The sequence below is a fragment of the Chanodichthys erythropterus genome, chromosome 9 (assembly GCF_024489055.1).
Source record: "Chanodichthys erythropterus isolate Z2021 chromosome 9, ASM2448905v1, whole genome shotgun sequence".
NCBI classification, from domain to species: Eukaryota; Metazoa; Chordata; class Actinopteri; order Cypriniformes; family Xenocyprididae; genus Chanodichthys; species Chanodichthys erythropterus.
This window is the reverse complement of record NC_090229.1, coordinates 16,856,129-16,873,514: the sequence shown is the minus strand read 5'-3', so window position 1 is coordinate 16,873,514 and position 17,386 is coordinate 16,856,129. Positions and strand designations below refer to the sequence as shown.

The window sequence follows — 17,386 nt, the reverse complement described above, 5'->3', positions numbered from 1 at the left end:
TATAAATGTCTTTACTCTCACTTTTGATTGATTTAATGCATCCTTGCTGAATAAAAGTATTAATTTCTTTAATTTCTTAAAAAAAAAAAAAAAAATTCGTACTGACCCCAAACTTTTGAACGGTAGTGTAAAATGTTACAAAAGCTTTGTATTTTAGATGCTGTTCTTTTTAACTTTCTATTCATCAAGGAATCCTGAAAAAAAAGTACACAACTGTTTTCAACATTGATAATAATAACAAATATTTCTTGAGGAACTAATCATCATATTAGAATGATTTCAGAAGGATCGTGTGACACTGAAGACTGGAGTAATGATGCTGAAAATTCAGCTTTGCCAACACGAGAATAAATTACTTTGTAAAATATATTCAAATAGAAACAGTTATTTTAAATTGTAAGAATTTTTCACAATATATTACTGTTCTTACTGTATTTTTAATTAAATAAATTAAGCCTTGGTGAGCAGACAAAACTTATTTTAAAAACATTAAAAATCTTACCGATCCCAAACTTTTGAGCGGTAGTGTATATATATTTATTAAAAGTTTAAATACATTAACACTTTTAATCATGTAAAAATATACAAATTTAAGATACATTTATGTTGCTTTTTTTTTTTTTTAACCAATCTACCAAATACATTTATGCTTATTGTATGAATGTTTCCAATAGGACAATCAATATTATTATACTTTGAGGCAAGTTTGAGCAATATGTGGTCAATTAAATATTTTTTAGCTGAGCAAAACTGAATTATTTAGTCAGTAGTGACTGTATGTATGTATGTGTGTGTCTACAGAATTTTAAAAATGATTTCTAATTCCTATGACTTTTCCAAGCCCATAATTTAAAATTCCAATTCTAATATTTCAAGGTTTATTTTCTTTATCTGTCAAGTTAATTATCTATTAAATATTAAACAAAATTTTAAAGTATTTTTTTTAAATATTTAATTTCTTGCTTCTAAGCACATTACAAAACCAACAATCTAATAGAAATATATTAAGTCAAAGCAAGCAGAAATCACATTTAATCTTGAAGACTGACCCCCAGTTTCACAGACAAGGCTTAAGCTAGTCCTGGACTAAAATGCATGTTTGAGTGGTTTTATCTGAAAGCAACTTGTACTGACATCTTAAAATAAGTCAGTGCCCTTGTTTTGTCTCAAGATGCACACCAGTAATGTTTTTTTTCTAGTGTACGTTTATAAAAGTTACTTAAATATCCTAATTGAACTAAGGCCTGATCCTGGTTTAGTCTAAACCCTGTCTGTGAAACCAGGCGCAAATATTTAGTTGATAAAACTTAAATGAACATATCAATTGAAAATGAAAGACAGGTAAAAATGGTTGGTGCAATTTATTTTTTCATCACTGATGTTAGTACAAGCATGGAATATTAAAGTTAGGCTAACAGACTATAGCAAATATCAAAAAGCTATTAAAACAAAACCTGTCTTGTCAATCATCAGTTCAAGAAAAACATCCTAGAGCTACAGACATAATTAGCATTTCATTTAGCACCAGGAAACATGGGTATTGAAAGACCCATTCAACAGAAAAGAGAGGTATTAAGGGCAATTCCAAATGGTACAAATATATAGTATATTCTGTTTACAAAGTATTGAATAAAAATAATCAGTGTGACATTAAAGATCATGGTCCTATGAGGCCTGCTGGTGTTGAGAAGACCTGAGGGAGTTATTATTTCTAATGAGACAATACTGCACCTCGAAACTACACACAGACCATCATTTCACAACAATACATGTATCACATCAACAACACAGATCTTACTGGGATTTTCTAAAGCTTTGCTACAAGACATAGACATCCAAAAGGCATCAAGACATATGTAATCCAGTTATTGATCTTTCACTAAAGCTCAAGCTGGCCCATGCCTTACTCAAATTTAATCACTTAAGTTTGAGTCAGTTGGTATCATGTTTTTGAAAACTATCAACAGCTAAAGATGAGCTTTGACCAGTGACAAATTCAGAACCACAATCACCATTTTCTGCATAATGCTGAAAACGCATGCTAAACAACTAGAAAGAAAACAATTTATACACATTCTGAAGCACCTAATTTCACAATTTTTTCAGTGACCACAAGTGATAACAAAATGTATTATATTTAGACACTCGCACTAGAGAAATGCAACTAACCAAAATGATTCCCTTTAGTGTAATCTGAAGTCATGCCAGTTAAAATCATTTCAACATTTGTCCTACATAAACATACAGCCTATCCACTTGGAGGCACTTATTTACTTATTCTTGGTCACATTGCATCATGTTCTATAAAAAGGCCTCATAATTAACACAGTGACTAACTCTCAAACAGATATTGTGGTAGGCTAAATCCTTAATAAAAACAACAAAGTAATGCTGCAGTGACCACAGTTTTAGACCATCAGCTCAAGGCTAGTTTCAAATCGGAAGTGCATACAGGTAACAAATGGGGTAAAAATGGCAAACAGAACTGAAATGTTGCAACCTTATTTCTAAGGATTGATGACCTGTCTATTGTAAAAATTATGTGATAGTATGGTCTAAAATGCTAGCTCAAGGCAAAAAAGTAGTCCTAAAACTGTAGGATCACACTGTAAATTGATTAAAAAATGATCAAGGTTACTATTAAAAAAAGGCTAAAACTTTGGATGGCTATTGTCAACTCTAATCTATCAACAGCCCACGGCTTTCACTAAACTATAATGGCACAGACAACATTTGTGCTTCTGAATACACGGTGTAGTATAGGATGGAATGTATTCCTATAATTAAAATGTAAATTATGTAATCCAAGTCATCTATGGTGTGTATGAACATTCCTTTCAATTAAATAAATGATGCTAAATAGGAAAACATTTAAGTGTTGTCCAGTAGCCAAACATTCTATATTATAAAATAGCACCGTGGAATGACAACATTGCCAATCATTATTAAAAAAAAAATAATAATGCAATATTTAATAACAGGACGTTTATTCCTAAACAAGGAAAAGTTCTGATGTAAAAACCTGATATAAAAAGCTGACATTATGTTAAAAATGGTTTTAGATAAACTAAACAGAACTAATATTAACTTATTCATTAAATTATAAATAGGTATAAATCGGCATTCCTACAGAGAATGAACCAAATCACAGAATGGCACTGAGGTAGTGGGTGGAGAATCGTTGTAGCGCGCTTCAGCATTAAATCACTCTAAAAGCACACAAGTTAAAAACGACAGTACTTATGATGTTTGAAATCCGATCCAAAAGTGTCTGTGCATTCCAAGGATCACTGTTCGGGATTTAAAAATAAACTAATCTGAATATTTAGAACAAATGCGACATTAAAAATTGACAATATTCTGTGAGGTCAGAATATGCAGAAACCTTACAAAATAAAAAAAATGTAATTCATTTATGTGAGAGACTGATTTGGACCTCCAGTGCCAGTGCTGCCTGGAACAGAGGATGGCTTTACTCGCAAGCAAAGTAATCCTTCAGAGGGGCAAAGAGGTGTCTGATCACGGGAACACTCCAGGACCGCCCAAGGACCTTCTGCCTCTGTCCCCGCCCCATATTATTCACATCTGTGTAATGCTTTGGGAAGCCAAATATTCTGAAAGTGCAGACAGGAATAAAATGTCAGTCATTTTGTCAAAAGCAACAAGCTTTAATGCAGCTTTTTAAACAAATGCACTGATTTACTTTATGAAAACCTGATAAGGCAAAAATTTATATTTGACCTCTCCATTTCAGTGCACCAAAGATAGTCCTCTTTTCCATTCATGGTGACCGGCAGAGGTCCCATCTTCCCTTGTTTGATGGAGTTGGACTTGGTGGTGATAGTGCGAACTTTGTTGAACTGATGAAACAGTTAAAAAAAAAAAAAAAAACATTATTATAAATAAATAAATCACATTTGTTAAAAGAAAAGAAAGAAATTTAAATTGGTTTCCTTCTAGGTAGCACATTCTAGGACTAATGTGAACAGAAACTGCAAATGAAAATATGCATTTCTTTAATTTCATGAGCAAAACTTTAAGTCATTAAGTCAGAAGATAGAATAAATTTGTTTACCATTGCAGTTCGTCCAACCTCCAGGCAGTCCTGCAGATCTACATTGTCAGTCAGTGAAGTAGGAAGTGGTCTAAAAACACAAAATCAAGTCTTCAGTCAGATTACTCTGTGAATGCATCCATCTAATACTGAATACACATACATTTCCATACTTAGAAAAGTTATGCTTATGCTTTGCAGGTATGTGTGATTGTGTGATGTGTATACGCATTTATACCGGTTCATTCCAGGTAAATTTCCCCAGAAGTAACGGGCCCTGTGGGCTGGGCTTACTTTCACAGCATCAATCATCACAGGATTACACTGGAAACAGATAAATGCATGAGAATTCATAACCATGCTCATCTCAGTAAGATACAAGTATGTCTCAACAGCATATATAAAGGTACGGTCACATTTACTATTGTTCGGTGAATATCTTGTGAGGGCGAAAGACCCCACACAGATTTCGCATTGAGTTTAAGGAGCCGTTTACAAAACTAAACTATAAACTCAAAACTTAATGTGTTTTGGTCAGTCATTTAGATGATAACTATGTTTTGGGGGCCTGAAAATGCATTGAAAACGGGATTTAAAGTGCACGTTTTTGAAAATGATAGTTATCGTCTCTACGAAAACTACAAAAATGCGAATTTGTGAAAATGGTGACATCATGCACATGCATAATACTTGTTCAGTCTATAGGCGCATAGTGTTTATTTACAAAGTGACATTGCCATCTACAGGCCTAGAATGCATAATAATTTGCGGATTCGTGTGAACAGGACGGTTTTGACAATGGTGTCATCTGTACGCAAAAAAGTTTTTACCTCCAGGAAACGGCAGATATCAGCCTTGTCGTGGGCACTCATCGCTACTACATTCTCAAAGAGCCAGAAAAATGGGCGATCGTCATTTTCTCTTGGTCTCATCATGGTTAACATGCGGTAATATTCAAAGAACAGTCGACCTGTGCCTTCTAGAAGAAGAAAAGAGAAATAAAATATCACTTTTTTTTATAATATAATCTTCTAATACTAAAGACCATGCTCAGATCTAACTAAATCTTCACAATTCTGTTAAATGTAGTATAAAGTATATCTTACCAAAAAGACCTTTTCTTGCCGGGTTCACCATGGACAGGTCATTACACGGACTTCCACCTATCAGGAGGTCAAATGGGCCCCACTCGGCAAGCTACAAAATTGTGTGACAACGGGAAACTTTAAAGGGATCTTGTCACAGTGACAGATATGAGGAAGAGTGTATTTAAAATAGCATTGTTTAGCTATTAAAATCTGGTTAAGTGTCAAATTCCTTATACTACTTGAAGAATGTCTATAATGTCAAGTAGTTCATAGTCCATGCTATAATGCTCTATACGTACATGTTTCCTTGTGATGGTGCGCACATCCTTCACATATTCAATCTTGCCCTCATGTTTGATCATCCCGACAGCAATAGAGTCTTCACAGATCTCAGATGCAATGTAGCGTTCCACCTTAAAGCCCAGGTCTTTTAAAACCAAATAGCCTGCAAAAAAAAAAATGAAAAAAAATCACCCTTGTTTTTGTCTTCAACTCCCACAATGCATTGCTATAGCAAAAACCTTAAGGTAAACAAAGCCAAAAAATAATAAGTGCTATTCTTTCGTATTTCCTTTGAATTAAAAGGATTTAAATGGATTGTTCATATGGGATTTGTTATTCTAAACCCGTATGAATTTATTTCCTTTTGCAAAACACAGAAGAAGAATATCCTGACATTATGAAAGATTTTTAAATTTTTGGCTGAAAATATTTCAGTAATGTTAAAGTGAGCAGACCTGTTGCAATCCCATCAAACAGGGAGAGGACTCTGATTGGACGACGCTGAGGAGCTGGAATAGAAGGATATACTCGGTGTGGCTCCTAAATCAAGGACAAAAACATTTTTCTTCGTATTAATACACCATTCTGCTTTTCAATTTTTTTCAAAATATACATGACCATTCAAAAGTTTGAGGTCAGTACATTTTTATTTTTTGAAAGAAATTATTTTATTTAGCCAGGATGCATTAAATTGAAAAAAGAGACAGTAAAAACTTTTACATTGTTACAAAAGATTTTTATTTCAAGTAAATGTTGTTCTTTTGCATTTTCTATTAATCAAATAATCCAAAAAAATAATTACAGTTTTCACAAGAATATTAAGTAGTACAACTGTTTTCTACATTGATAATAAATATTTCTTGAATACAAAATCAGTATATTATAATAATTTCTGAAGAATCATGTGACACTGAAGACTGAAGTAATGACTGCTGAAAATTCAGCTTTGCCATCACAGGAATTTTAAAATTTATTAAAGTAGAAAACAGTTGTTAAATTGTAATAGTATTTTACAATATTAGTGTATTTACTGTATTTTTGTTTTGTATTATTGATCAAATAAATTCTTAAGGCTTCTTTTAAAAAAAACAACTTTTGAATGGTACATTAAAAATGGTAGCTTATATTGCAAAATATGAATTGGACTACTTGGAAATCTAACATGAGAAGAATAAGATGGACACTCACAAATTCAAAGGCACTGTTATTGGCGAAATACTCCTGGACACGAACACTCCAGTCAGGCCTGAGCTTGAGCACACCGTAACACTTTGAGGGCAGGCAAATGTAACAGCTCCATGGGTCAACCTCCTTTAGCTTATCGAATGTCCCCGGTCCCACCAACACATTCAGACAGTCTTTACAGAAACATCTGAACAGAGTGAAAAAAGAAAGATCGTAAAACAACCTGTTTTGATGGTTAGCATGACATTTAGGTTTAAGATTACATAAGTTTAAGTTCAAACCTGCAGCAGCTGGCGTTTCCACAGAGAATGACCTCTTGTCCAGCACAGCACACAGTGCAGTATGACTGATAGCCATCATCATCATACCTGTACAGTGTCTCTGTAAAGTTTTCCTACACAAAAACATAACACAACATGGAAAATTACATTCTGGCAAGGAAATAGCAAGTAGCATATTAATTTTGTGATTCAGTACTAAAAAGATAAGACTAGATTTGAATCATACCTTGCACTTAAAACAAAGGCTTCCTTTGAAGAGAGGATGGAAAATTTCAACATTACCAGTTCCACAAGACAGACAGAAATCTAGGGAAAGAGCCATGAGAAAAGACATTCTGTATAATTATCTTGTAATGAATTAAAAATACAGGACTGAATAATAGGAATTGTCCCAAAGGCAAAAATAAGTTGCTATATATTATATATATATATATCTATATCTCTATATATATATATATATATCTCTATATCTCTATATATATATATATATATATATCTTTCTTGTGGTTGCAGCTGTGAAAATACTGAAATTTATTAATACACCATTTTTCCAGTAGGAAAAATGATCATTTAAATTATTGTTGAGGCCTAGAATAGCTTCATTAATGAGCTCAATTTATGAATATAATGAAATTAAATAAGACAAGTGGCTAACCTTCAATGTTTCTGCCTTTAACAGATACCTCATGGACCATTTGATCTGAGAAGAAAAGGAATAAACACGGGTTACGTTTTCTTACCGAAATTATGTAAACACTTAAAAACATGTCAGTAATTTGCAGTTCAATGTTTTCTGAGACTGAAACATGATTTATGCTATTATGATTTATGCAAAGTTCTGGCCTCTATGCAGATCCAACTCACCTCTGGTGTACTCCTGAGTTGACTGTCTCTTGTTGACGTACTTCCTCTTGGCTGGAGGCTGATAATCAGACACAGAGGAATCCGATTCTGTTTTATTACTGGTGGAGCTGTCTGTGTAATGGAAAAACAGAGGGAACTGTTGTTAAACAATCCATATCAATATTTTGCTTATTATCAGCATTTTGAAAGGTTTGTGAATAAACCTAATTTTCTTACCAATGTGAAGTCACGTTTTGAAGTCACACAATTATTGTATTGTATATTGTATATTTTCGTGATACACCTGGTCGCTTCTTGCGTTTATCCGATCATGAAAATACCAGGTGTAATTGCCCTCCAAAAGGCTTTCAAGTTGGATTTAAATCTGATCAAACCTAGGGCTGCCCCTGACTAAAGATTTTTCTAGTCGATTATTAGTTGTTAATTTAAGTGACTGGTCGTCAAATAGCTTTAATAATCTTTATATTAATTTAATTACTTAAACATATACTGAGAACACTAAACCATAATGAGTATTTAACAAAAATAGGCATAATATAGCCTATTCCGTGCTCAAGCGCACACATAAAGCTTTCTGCAAATCACCGGCAAAAGTAATGATTATGAATGTGTATGGAAAAAATAGCAAGGAGACATTTATTAATAAACTAGTGTTTTCCGAGTCATCTCCACAGTATTGTGGACGCGTCTATAGAGAGCAACAAACTTTTCATATGGATTACATAAGCAATTAGTTTGGTTCATTTAAAAGTAGGCATTTCAATCTTTCTATTAGGTGTATTTCTCATGTCTGTGAGACAAGCAGCCTATACGCCAAGTTTCAGTTTATTTTTGTGACGGGCAGCAGTTCAGGGTGACCGAGACATTCTGTTTGTTTTCCTTATTTTACAAAGGCACAAAGTTTTCTTGTTATTGTGAGTTTACAGTTTCAAATGACTCTTATCTGTATGACCAAAAATGACAGACTATTGTAAGTTTTCCACTGTTATCAGGAAAAAAAAAAAAAATGCAAGTGATCGCACCGGCGCCTCCACGTCTTGCAATAAGCCAAGTGCGTTAATACTTCTGCTTCCACACTCAGCACAAACACTTCAATATGTGCCTAATAATAGCTCACATTGATATAGGTTAATGTTAGAGTGAGCAGCCATGTAAAGTTGCTACTACTTACATGTTTCAAATGATAAGCCAAGGAAACACATTTATGTGGTCAAGTGTAAATAGAAACATTTTAATAAATCGGACAGCTATCCAATCAGTAAAAATTCATGAAGTTACCAGGTGTAAACAGGCCCATTATGAACTTTCAAAATTGCTGTCACTCACCTTTCCCCCCCCCCCAATTACAGATATGTTTTAGATTTTGTTCATACCTCCAGGAGGCAAAAAGCCATCAGGACCCATGGGCTGGAAGCCTCCAAATGCCCAATCTAGCATGACTTTCACTTCTTCACCTTTCTTCTCAGTGGGGGGGAAAGTTTTCCCACAGCGCTCCCCTGCCAACTACACATGAACAACAATGCAATATTACAATAAGAATAACTGGTACTCGATTCACAACCCTAGTTGAAATAAAAAAAATCTTTCACTGTACCTCCAGGATTTGGTAGATGGCATTCTTGTAGGTAGGTAGACCTTCATAGGATTTACTACAGAAGCACTTTGCAAATGCAGAAAAGGGCAACAGTCCCTCTGTATGAATCTAAGATTAACAAGAGAAGCATGCTTCAGTGTGAAATATTAGAACTTTTGAAGAATGCAGGAAAGAAATTCTCTGATGAGAATCAGGAGAAAGAGTGAGAGTAAAATCTCCAAACCTCTGAAAACATGCCATCTCCAAACCACTCTACGCGCCTCATAGACACAGGAAGCGTCCTGCCCTTCCACGCCACCACCAGTCCAGGCCACCAAGAGAAGCCCTTCACTTTTCCCCACACCAGCTCTCCAATGGAATAACCCTTCCCATCCTGCACAGGGAAACAAAGAGTCAATGGTTGAATTATATCAACTAAGAAGTGACTGTACAAGCAGGATGAATATTACTTCAACATGTCTGATCTCGGATGCTCCAACCACAAATGGACAGTACCAAATCCAGAGTAAAAACGGTTTAAAACATTTGGTGATCGGATCTCTCAAATCACATCCGGAAGTAAATAAAAGACTTAATAGAACTTTTGCAGTGACACGGATCATTTACTTTATATAAATGCGTCTGTTAATAAATCGATGCAGATCATGTGACACACATCTGAAGTTTATTTAATATAGTTCAAGTGTGTGAGATGATATTAAAGAAATTTAGAAACCTAGAAGACTTACCTGGTACGCTTGTTCTCTTTTTCCAGATCTGGGGCTCGGTGTCAAATTTGATGCAGAAGACCGAGCATTGTTCTTCACCTACAATTAATAAAACAGTCTAAAGTGAGTGCAATTAGACAGTAAACATTTTGTGTGGAAAACACACACATGACACCCAGTTTTAATGAAGCCTCCTGCTGATCTGTCTGTATGCAAGCTTCTACAATGCTAAAAGTCTTGTTGAAGCTAGAAGTGATTAACTTTACAATCATTTGTAAATGATACCACATGAAAAGATGTGTATTCTTTATACACAAGCATTTCTGTTTTTCTTATGCATGTTAGTGTATAAGTACAGCAAGCATGACACTACACACAATGAATTTAAATGTATTTGTAAAGCACTTTTCACAATACCAGCACAGCATAATGAAAATAAACAACAAGACAATATTTAAACACCATGGAGAAAATGTTATGAATGTTAGTACTGAAATTGCAGAGGAAAAAACAGACAAGGACACATAGCTACAAGGAAGAAAATAAGATGAAGACTCTAAAGACTAATCTACCAGCCGGAAAAGAAACCACAGGGCTCATGCACACATTTATGAAGCAGCATCTATTCCTTATGAAAACAGCTCAATGTAATACAGAGAGCGTGAATGGGACGAAACTGAGAGGCGGACCCTCTACACCTGCGATAAGCCAGACAGAGCACCGAATCTTGACCTGGGCAGGTACATACCACCTCTGGCTTGCTGTCCTTGTCTGGGTTCACTGGTTTGCTCCAGGTGCCTGCACCGGCCTGAAAGACTGTACGTGCCTGTGGTTTCTGCCGTAAGCTGCTCTCCCAACCGTATATTCCTCTAACAGAGCCCTATAGACCCATACATATGCATACAAATTACACACACCATCACTAAGATCACATGACTCCTAAAGTGAAGTAATCAGTATCAGGGCCCTAAAGTACAGATATATAGAGAAGGAAAGAAAGAAGTTAATTCAAGAGAGGTTAGTGTGATGATATGGTTGATGTGTTTGTGTGTACCGATGCTTTTTTTTCATGTGATAAGTTGACCTAATCAGTCATGGTTCGCTTTATCATCTCAAGAATACAATGTAAGATAGTATTCAGCAAAAGTATTCACTACTCTGGGCACATTCAATGAAGAGACTTTGGCAGAAAAGCTTGATCAGTAAAACACGATAATTAGTGATAGACCAATATTTTTACCAGGCCCGATCATTAGTACAGCTAAAAACCATTTATGCATTACCCATAGTATTGGTTTCCCCTTTATGTCAATACAAGTTCTACCAACAGTTTAGTCAAAATCTTATAGAACTACTGTTCAAAAGTTTCGGGGAAAGTAAGGTTTTTTTTCCCCCTCCCCTCATCAGCCACCCTGTTCTCAGTATCAGCATCAATCTGGCCACCATTCACAGTGACACTCAGGAATTAATTCCTTGGTTAAAAACCAATCTTGAAATATTTAATAGTCGTTTCTCAGCCACAGTTGTTTTCCAGCTAATATTACCTCCTGTAATGTGTTAGCGTCGTCACTGGCTCCATCTTTCTTTAAGTCCATTTCTGCAGGAAAATAACATTTAAACAGTTAAAACTATAAGAAGTCAGGTATGAATGTATCTATTTTGAGGTGCCTAAACAAGTAACACTAATAGCAATAATTAACATTACTTTGAGCGCAGACAAATAGAGAATGTACATTTGTAATTTCAATGTATTGGAGCAACTTTCTTGAGCATTTAGTGAAGCGGAGACAAAGGAAGAAAGTTCAGACCAACAGACTTTTGCCACCAGGAGAAGCGATTGAGAGACTGTAAAGCATTACTCTATAGCTGCTCTAGAACCTCTTAAACTGGTCTTAAGCATTTCATTCACACCTCTCTGACTGGTGATCTTCTCCAGTCGCACCACACACGGCTTCACTGCGTTTGAGTGTTGAACCGTCTCTGGAAAACAGCACATTGTTTCCATCAATCTAACCAACCTCCGCTGGATCTGACTGGATAGAGCTTTAACTGCACTAAACAAACATTAATATAAATTACAATTTGATCATTGTATTGTACTCATTTAATTTACGTACTAAATTAATCCATGACAATTAATTGGGAAAATAATATATAGTAATCTGAGCACCACCATTTCGTAACAAAATAAAGTACCAGCATTGATTGCATGCAAACTGAAAGATGTTTCTACAACTTAACCCACTTTTATGACAATGCAGATCCTGATATTACTCTTGCAGAGCTAGACCTTTTGATGTTGGCTTAAGATTGGGTTCACTTTGCAGCTTATTCTGGCCAATAACCACACATTTAGCTGCTCTGCATAAGCTTCGTGACACACAATAGATAGAACATTTGAAAATATTGGCAGCAGACTATTGTGGTACTGGCAGTGGCCACTGAGCTGCTCATCACAATTAAGAATGGAAAAGCCATTGTCAGCCTGATCTGACATTTCTGATCTAATCCAATCTGATCTGATCCACACTTTTTTAGCAGCAACACAACTTTATCTTTCAGATTTAATGCCATGAACCTCGAAAAAAACTGTGATTTGTCATGTTTTTTAGTTCTTTCTCAAAGGTGGTAGCCCTTACAAATTTCCTCACAATTTTCTGTTCAGATGGACTGATAAAAAAATAAATAAAATAAAAAACGTGTGCACCCGAAATTCCAAAAGTTATATATTTGTTAAATGGTTTGTGTGCATATTTTCCAGGTATGCCAACTATTGTTGAAGGCTGAGAATATATACGTCATTCTCACTGTGAATTGTTTTGGTGCAAATTTTTCACCAATGATCGTCTATGCTTCGCCTTAAAAACAAACAAAAAAAACTTTAGGATTACTTACCTGATGTGCTGCTTCTGACCTTTTTCTTCCTCCCATTTCTGATGGGTGAAATCTTGACGTCAGTTTGCTCTACGGAGGAGTCATCATTGGAATCCAGCTCCTTTGCTATATCGTTGTCACTTTCACTTGAACTATCCTCCAAATGATTAGCATCGCCATTTTCAACAGCCTATGTGTAAGAAAAAACATTTTAAACACATGACAGAACTAACTGATACAGATAGAACAATCATTAGAGAGAGCGATAGACTTGTATTCTATACCTGAGCAAAGATCTTTTCTGCTTCAAGAGATGGACAGGGCAAAACCAAAAAACAGAGGACAAGTCTCTTAAAAATGGATTCTGGTGGAAAAGGCTTAAGCACACTACACCAGTATCGCTCCAGAGAAAGGGTAGAAGATGCGTCATCTTCATCCTCAACAAGCTGGTACTCCAAGAACTCATCAGTGAGCTTAGCAGAATCCTCCGGTTTGGAGCAGATGCCAAATTGTACAGCAAGGTCAACTATATTCTTTCCTGTGACCTTTAGCCTTCCTGCTGGGCTGAGGAGCTGTGAAATTCCCCTCAAGACACTATCACTCAGAGGGAGACTGTCAGCGATGGAGGTCGTAAGAGTTTTGTAGAACTTTAAAGACTCATCATGAAATGCGTTCAAGGAATCTGACAATTCCTCTTCTCTGGCAGAGATGAAGTCTTCTACCACTCCACCCAGACTGAGCTCAGAAGCAGGAAGGCAAAGTGTTGAGTCTTCCAGGATGGTTGAGTCCCGTTCTTTCAGGTAGCGTATGACTGCTTGAGGGCGAAGAAAGCTGGAGGCATACGAACGCAGGAGCCCACTTGCTTCTCGAAGGATTTGGACAAGATCAGCACGAACAGAGCCTTTGCTTTGCTGCAGGTGCTGCCCAAAGGCACGGAGTGGTACAAGAGCGTGATCTAGAAACATCAAGGTAACCCTAATTCTAGGGTTCTCCAACTGTGAACAAATATGCTTAGCTTTATCATTATTTTCATCACAGGAAGTAAAGTATGATACCAAATCACTCCACATTCCAAGCATCCTTTGAACAAGCAAACAAAACTCCTCACAACTGTGTGAAAGGGGTGCGCTGGTGTCTTTTAGTCCATCAATGCCTGCAAATAGCGTCTTGAGGTTGTCATTGCTGGTGGAACACGTGGAGAAGTGTTCGTAGATGTTGGCAATAAGTTCATGAACCTGACTGGAGTAAGCCTTTAGGCCAGCATTGCAGGCAGAGTCAGGTATGCTGTAAAGTCCACCAAGATCAATCACCTGTGGGTTAAGCTCCCGAATTTGAGACACAACACTTCCTGAGGTCTGTTCCTGGTCATTAACATAGAAAGCTACCATGTTGCTTGCAGGAAGCTCAAACTTTTGGAGGACATTGAGTAAACATCCAGAACTGGAGTCTTCAGCCTGAAAGACATCAAGGAGACGGATACAGTACCTTGCTTGCTTTTCCTCAAAAAAGCCCACGAGCGCCACATGGCAGGAGGTCTTTTCTTCACTCTCTGCATCAAGTGGTACCTGCCCATATATGTAGATACAGAACGGGTTCAGCTTACAAGCAGAAACAATGTCCTTTGGATACTCTAGTCCGAGGATGTATTTTGCAGTACGTTGGGAGACCTTGGTGATCCTTGAGGGTAAACTGGAGAGGCAATGGTTTTTAATGAAAAGCAGCATGGTATCACTACAGGAAATAGAGTCCTCATTCGACACTTTCCTAGATGAATTTAATCCTCCCCGCTCATGTTTCATATGCTTTTGTGTCTGCTGGTGTCGCTTCAGATCATAAAAACCTGCATGTAGGATGATATTATGGTCACACAATGTGCAGTAAGCATAGTTGTCTCCCAGATGACTAGGTTTAAACCATTTAAAGGTTCTTTGCCATTTAGGATCACAAGTCACAGATCGCCTCCTTCCATTAAAATCCATGTCTTTATCAGACTCATCTCTTACTCTGCCTGTATAAAATGACAAACAATTTACATCAGTGTATGCATTTCAATGATGATTTCCCAGACTGAATTTTCTATTTTTCCATGTGAAAATGAATTGAATAAAATATTTCAAAGTCATCAATTAAAATACAAAACTGAACTTACCAGATTCATATGGACTTTTCCAGGATTTTGGAGACTTAACAGCGTCATCTACCTGTACAATATCCTGACCATTACGAGCTTCAACTGGGTTGTACTCCCTCCCTTGCTTCTCATTGGCATGGAAAAATTTCTTGAACCACTTCACAAAGGTGAAATTGGGTCTAAACTTTCCTGTGAGAAGCTCCTTCACAGGGACTGACTGAAAGAAACATCAAAACTTGAGAAAATCAATGTACTGTAACGATCTTGACAGACAACAACATACTTCTCATGTTATGTTCTTACATAAGATTCACATTTAAAGATCCAGCATATAATTTCTGCAGCACTTATGGAATTAAACAGAATAGCAACAAAATAAGAAAAATAAACTTGCACGTAAAACCTTCAACATTACCAATTTTATATGCAGGAGGATTAATGGGATTATAAGAATACATTAAGGTGAATCTGACCTCTGTTATGCCTAATTTCCGGAAAGCTGTCTGGAGAAGACTGTAGTTCTGCATGAAATCAGACCTCTTTTGGGACTCAAACTTTACTTTGGTCATGTCAATGGACCCAGGGAAGAGCAAGTCTATAAGCTGGCAAAAACACGCACCTAAAAAAGAAAAGAAAAAGAAAGATTCATGCAATTCAGATAACATGAACAAAGACATTAATAAAAAATAATAATAATAAATAAAATAAAAATAGTACCTGAACGACATTGCTCCACATGAGTAAAGTTAGTGTGTAGGGTTTCATTGATCCAGGCCAAAACCTCAATGCGACTGCACTTGTCATCAGGGTTATTAGGGTCCAGACTAACATTTGTAGCCATCTTATGCTTTCATAACACAAAATAAAAATATTTTTCTTACAAAATAGCAAAACATGAAAAAACATTCAGAAGCAATAAATCAATAAATCATAAGTTAATTTCATTGCACATTTGTAGTTTTGTCTTACACTTCTTAGACCAGAGTAAGGTATGACACTAAACCAGTAATAAAGTAACTTTTGTTAACCTATATAGGTTTTGTGTGTGTGTTAAAAGGAGAGAGAGTTATTTAATGTGTCAAGTTGGATGAGGACTGAAGCTAAAAATTTGAATGCATAAGAAATAATGCAAAATTACTCTCAGACACGAGATGCATAACGTAAAATTACTCTCTGATGGATATTATATACAAATTGTGAGGTTTATCTAAAAGCTATGAGGTTTACTGACGGTTTTTATATTTTGAAGTAGCCCAACTAGTCTGAGCCATGTTGCATTTCCTCAAAACTAAAAAGACTACAGCCTCTCTCTTGCGTCAGTGTGTTGAGTAAAACAACTCCTCCCCACTTTACGAAAGTCTCGCGGGGTAATTTTTGCCGCGAATGCAGCAGGCTTAAAAAGTAGCTTTCACTTTTTACAGGTTTAACTGGTGACAACAACTTGATACACCGTCGATCGCAAACAATATGCACACGAAATCTAAATTAAAGTATGAAAGAAACACGTGGATTTTTAAACATTGTTTATGTTTAATACTTGATTTATTTGTGGAATGACATGATCAAATTGTAGTGTTTATAGCATGCGATTTTTAAACAATGACTCCTTGTTGTTTTTCAAACCCTTTCAAAACAACTGGATTAACGCTAACGAGACAAATGTTTACTTCATTTATATGTTTTTAACTTTGCAAGTCGCTTTAACCTACACGTAAACGTAAACATGCAGCGCAAAATATGCTTGCAAATAACGCAAACACTTTTTTTCATAAACCATATCCGTGTTCTCATTGTATTAAGACCGGTTGCCTTTGTCAGTATGTCTTTGTGTATCTGTAATGGTCGCTCACATGAAGCGAAACTGTACGAGGCCATGAAACATACGAAGGATTTCTGATTAGCAGAACCGCGACTCTTCATAGAATCTAACACATCGAAACGTGCTTTTAAAAAAATCAAGTATGTCCTACCTTATTTGTACCTTGGTCCCGGAGACCTCGCTATTCCCCAGTCTAGAAGGTAATCCCCACACCACCCCAATGCCTTCCCCCAACATATGCATTGTGCTGACAAGGATTGGCCTGTAGAAGCCAAAGTGGGAGGTGCTATACAGCTAGCTAAGATTTCTCAAACGTGCGAAATATCGTGTTGTTTTTCGGCAAAAAAAAGCCATTTTCACGTCAGGATACAGATGTGAGATAAAGATGAACTGACTTAACGGCTGCCTCAGTTGTTTTATTCGTAATCATTAGCGACGACTCTGTCGCCAACAACGGGCATTCGCGATTTTTTATTTTTATTTTTTTTTTATCTGAGTTTAAAAATA

The 17,386-nt window shown here is 36.1% G+C and overlaps 1 protein-coding gene across 4 annotated transcripts; it reads right to left on the bottom strand.

Annotated features, from left to right (window-relative positions):
• Positions 1–1,356: 1,356 nt before the first annotated feature.
• Positions 1,357–17,086, bottom strand: dnmt3ba (DNA (cytosine-5-)-methyltransferase 3 beta, duplicate a). 4 transcript variants are annotated; one of them, XM_067394802.1, is made up of 26 exons: positions 17,031–17,086; positions 15,778–15,907; positions 15,534–15,679; positions 15,079–15,277; positions 13,214–14,937; positions 12,951–13,119; positions 11,967–12,035; positions 11,600–11,652; positions 10,804–10,935; positions 10,077–10,154; positions 9,572–9,721; positions 9,349–9,456; positions 9,128–9,257; positions 7,755–7,865; positions 7,546–7,590; positions 7,117–7,196; positions 6,891–7,003; positions 6,613–6,796; positions 5,880–5,964; positions 5,442–5,587; positions 5,161–5,251; positions 4,885–5,033; positions 4,293–4,378; positions 4,076–4,145; positions 3,742–3,860; positions 1,357–3,614 (listed from the first exon to the last, which is right to left on the bottom strand). In XM_067394802.1, the coding sequence occupies exons 2-26, from the start codon at positions 15,899–15,901 to the stop codon at positions 3,473–3,475; spliced, it is 4,503 nt and encodes a 1,500-aa protein (XP_067250903.1). In that variant the 5' UTR covers positions 15,902–15,907; positions 17,031–17,086; the 3' UTR covers positions 1,357–3,472. The 4 variants fall into 4 exon arrangements, with proteins under 4 accessions (XP_067250903.1, XP_067250905.1, XP_067250904.1 ...); XM_067394804.1 differs by lacking the exon at positions 10,804–10,935; XM_067394803.1 differs by lacking the exon at positions 11,967–12,035.
• Positions 17,087–17,386: the final 300 nt, after the last annotated feature.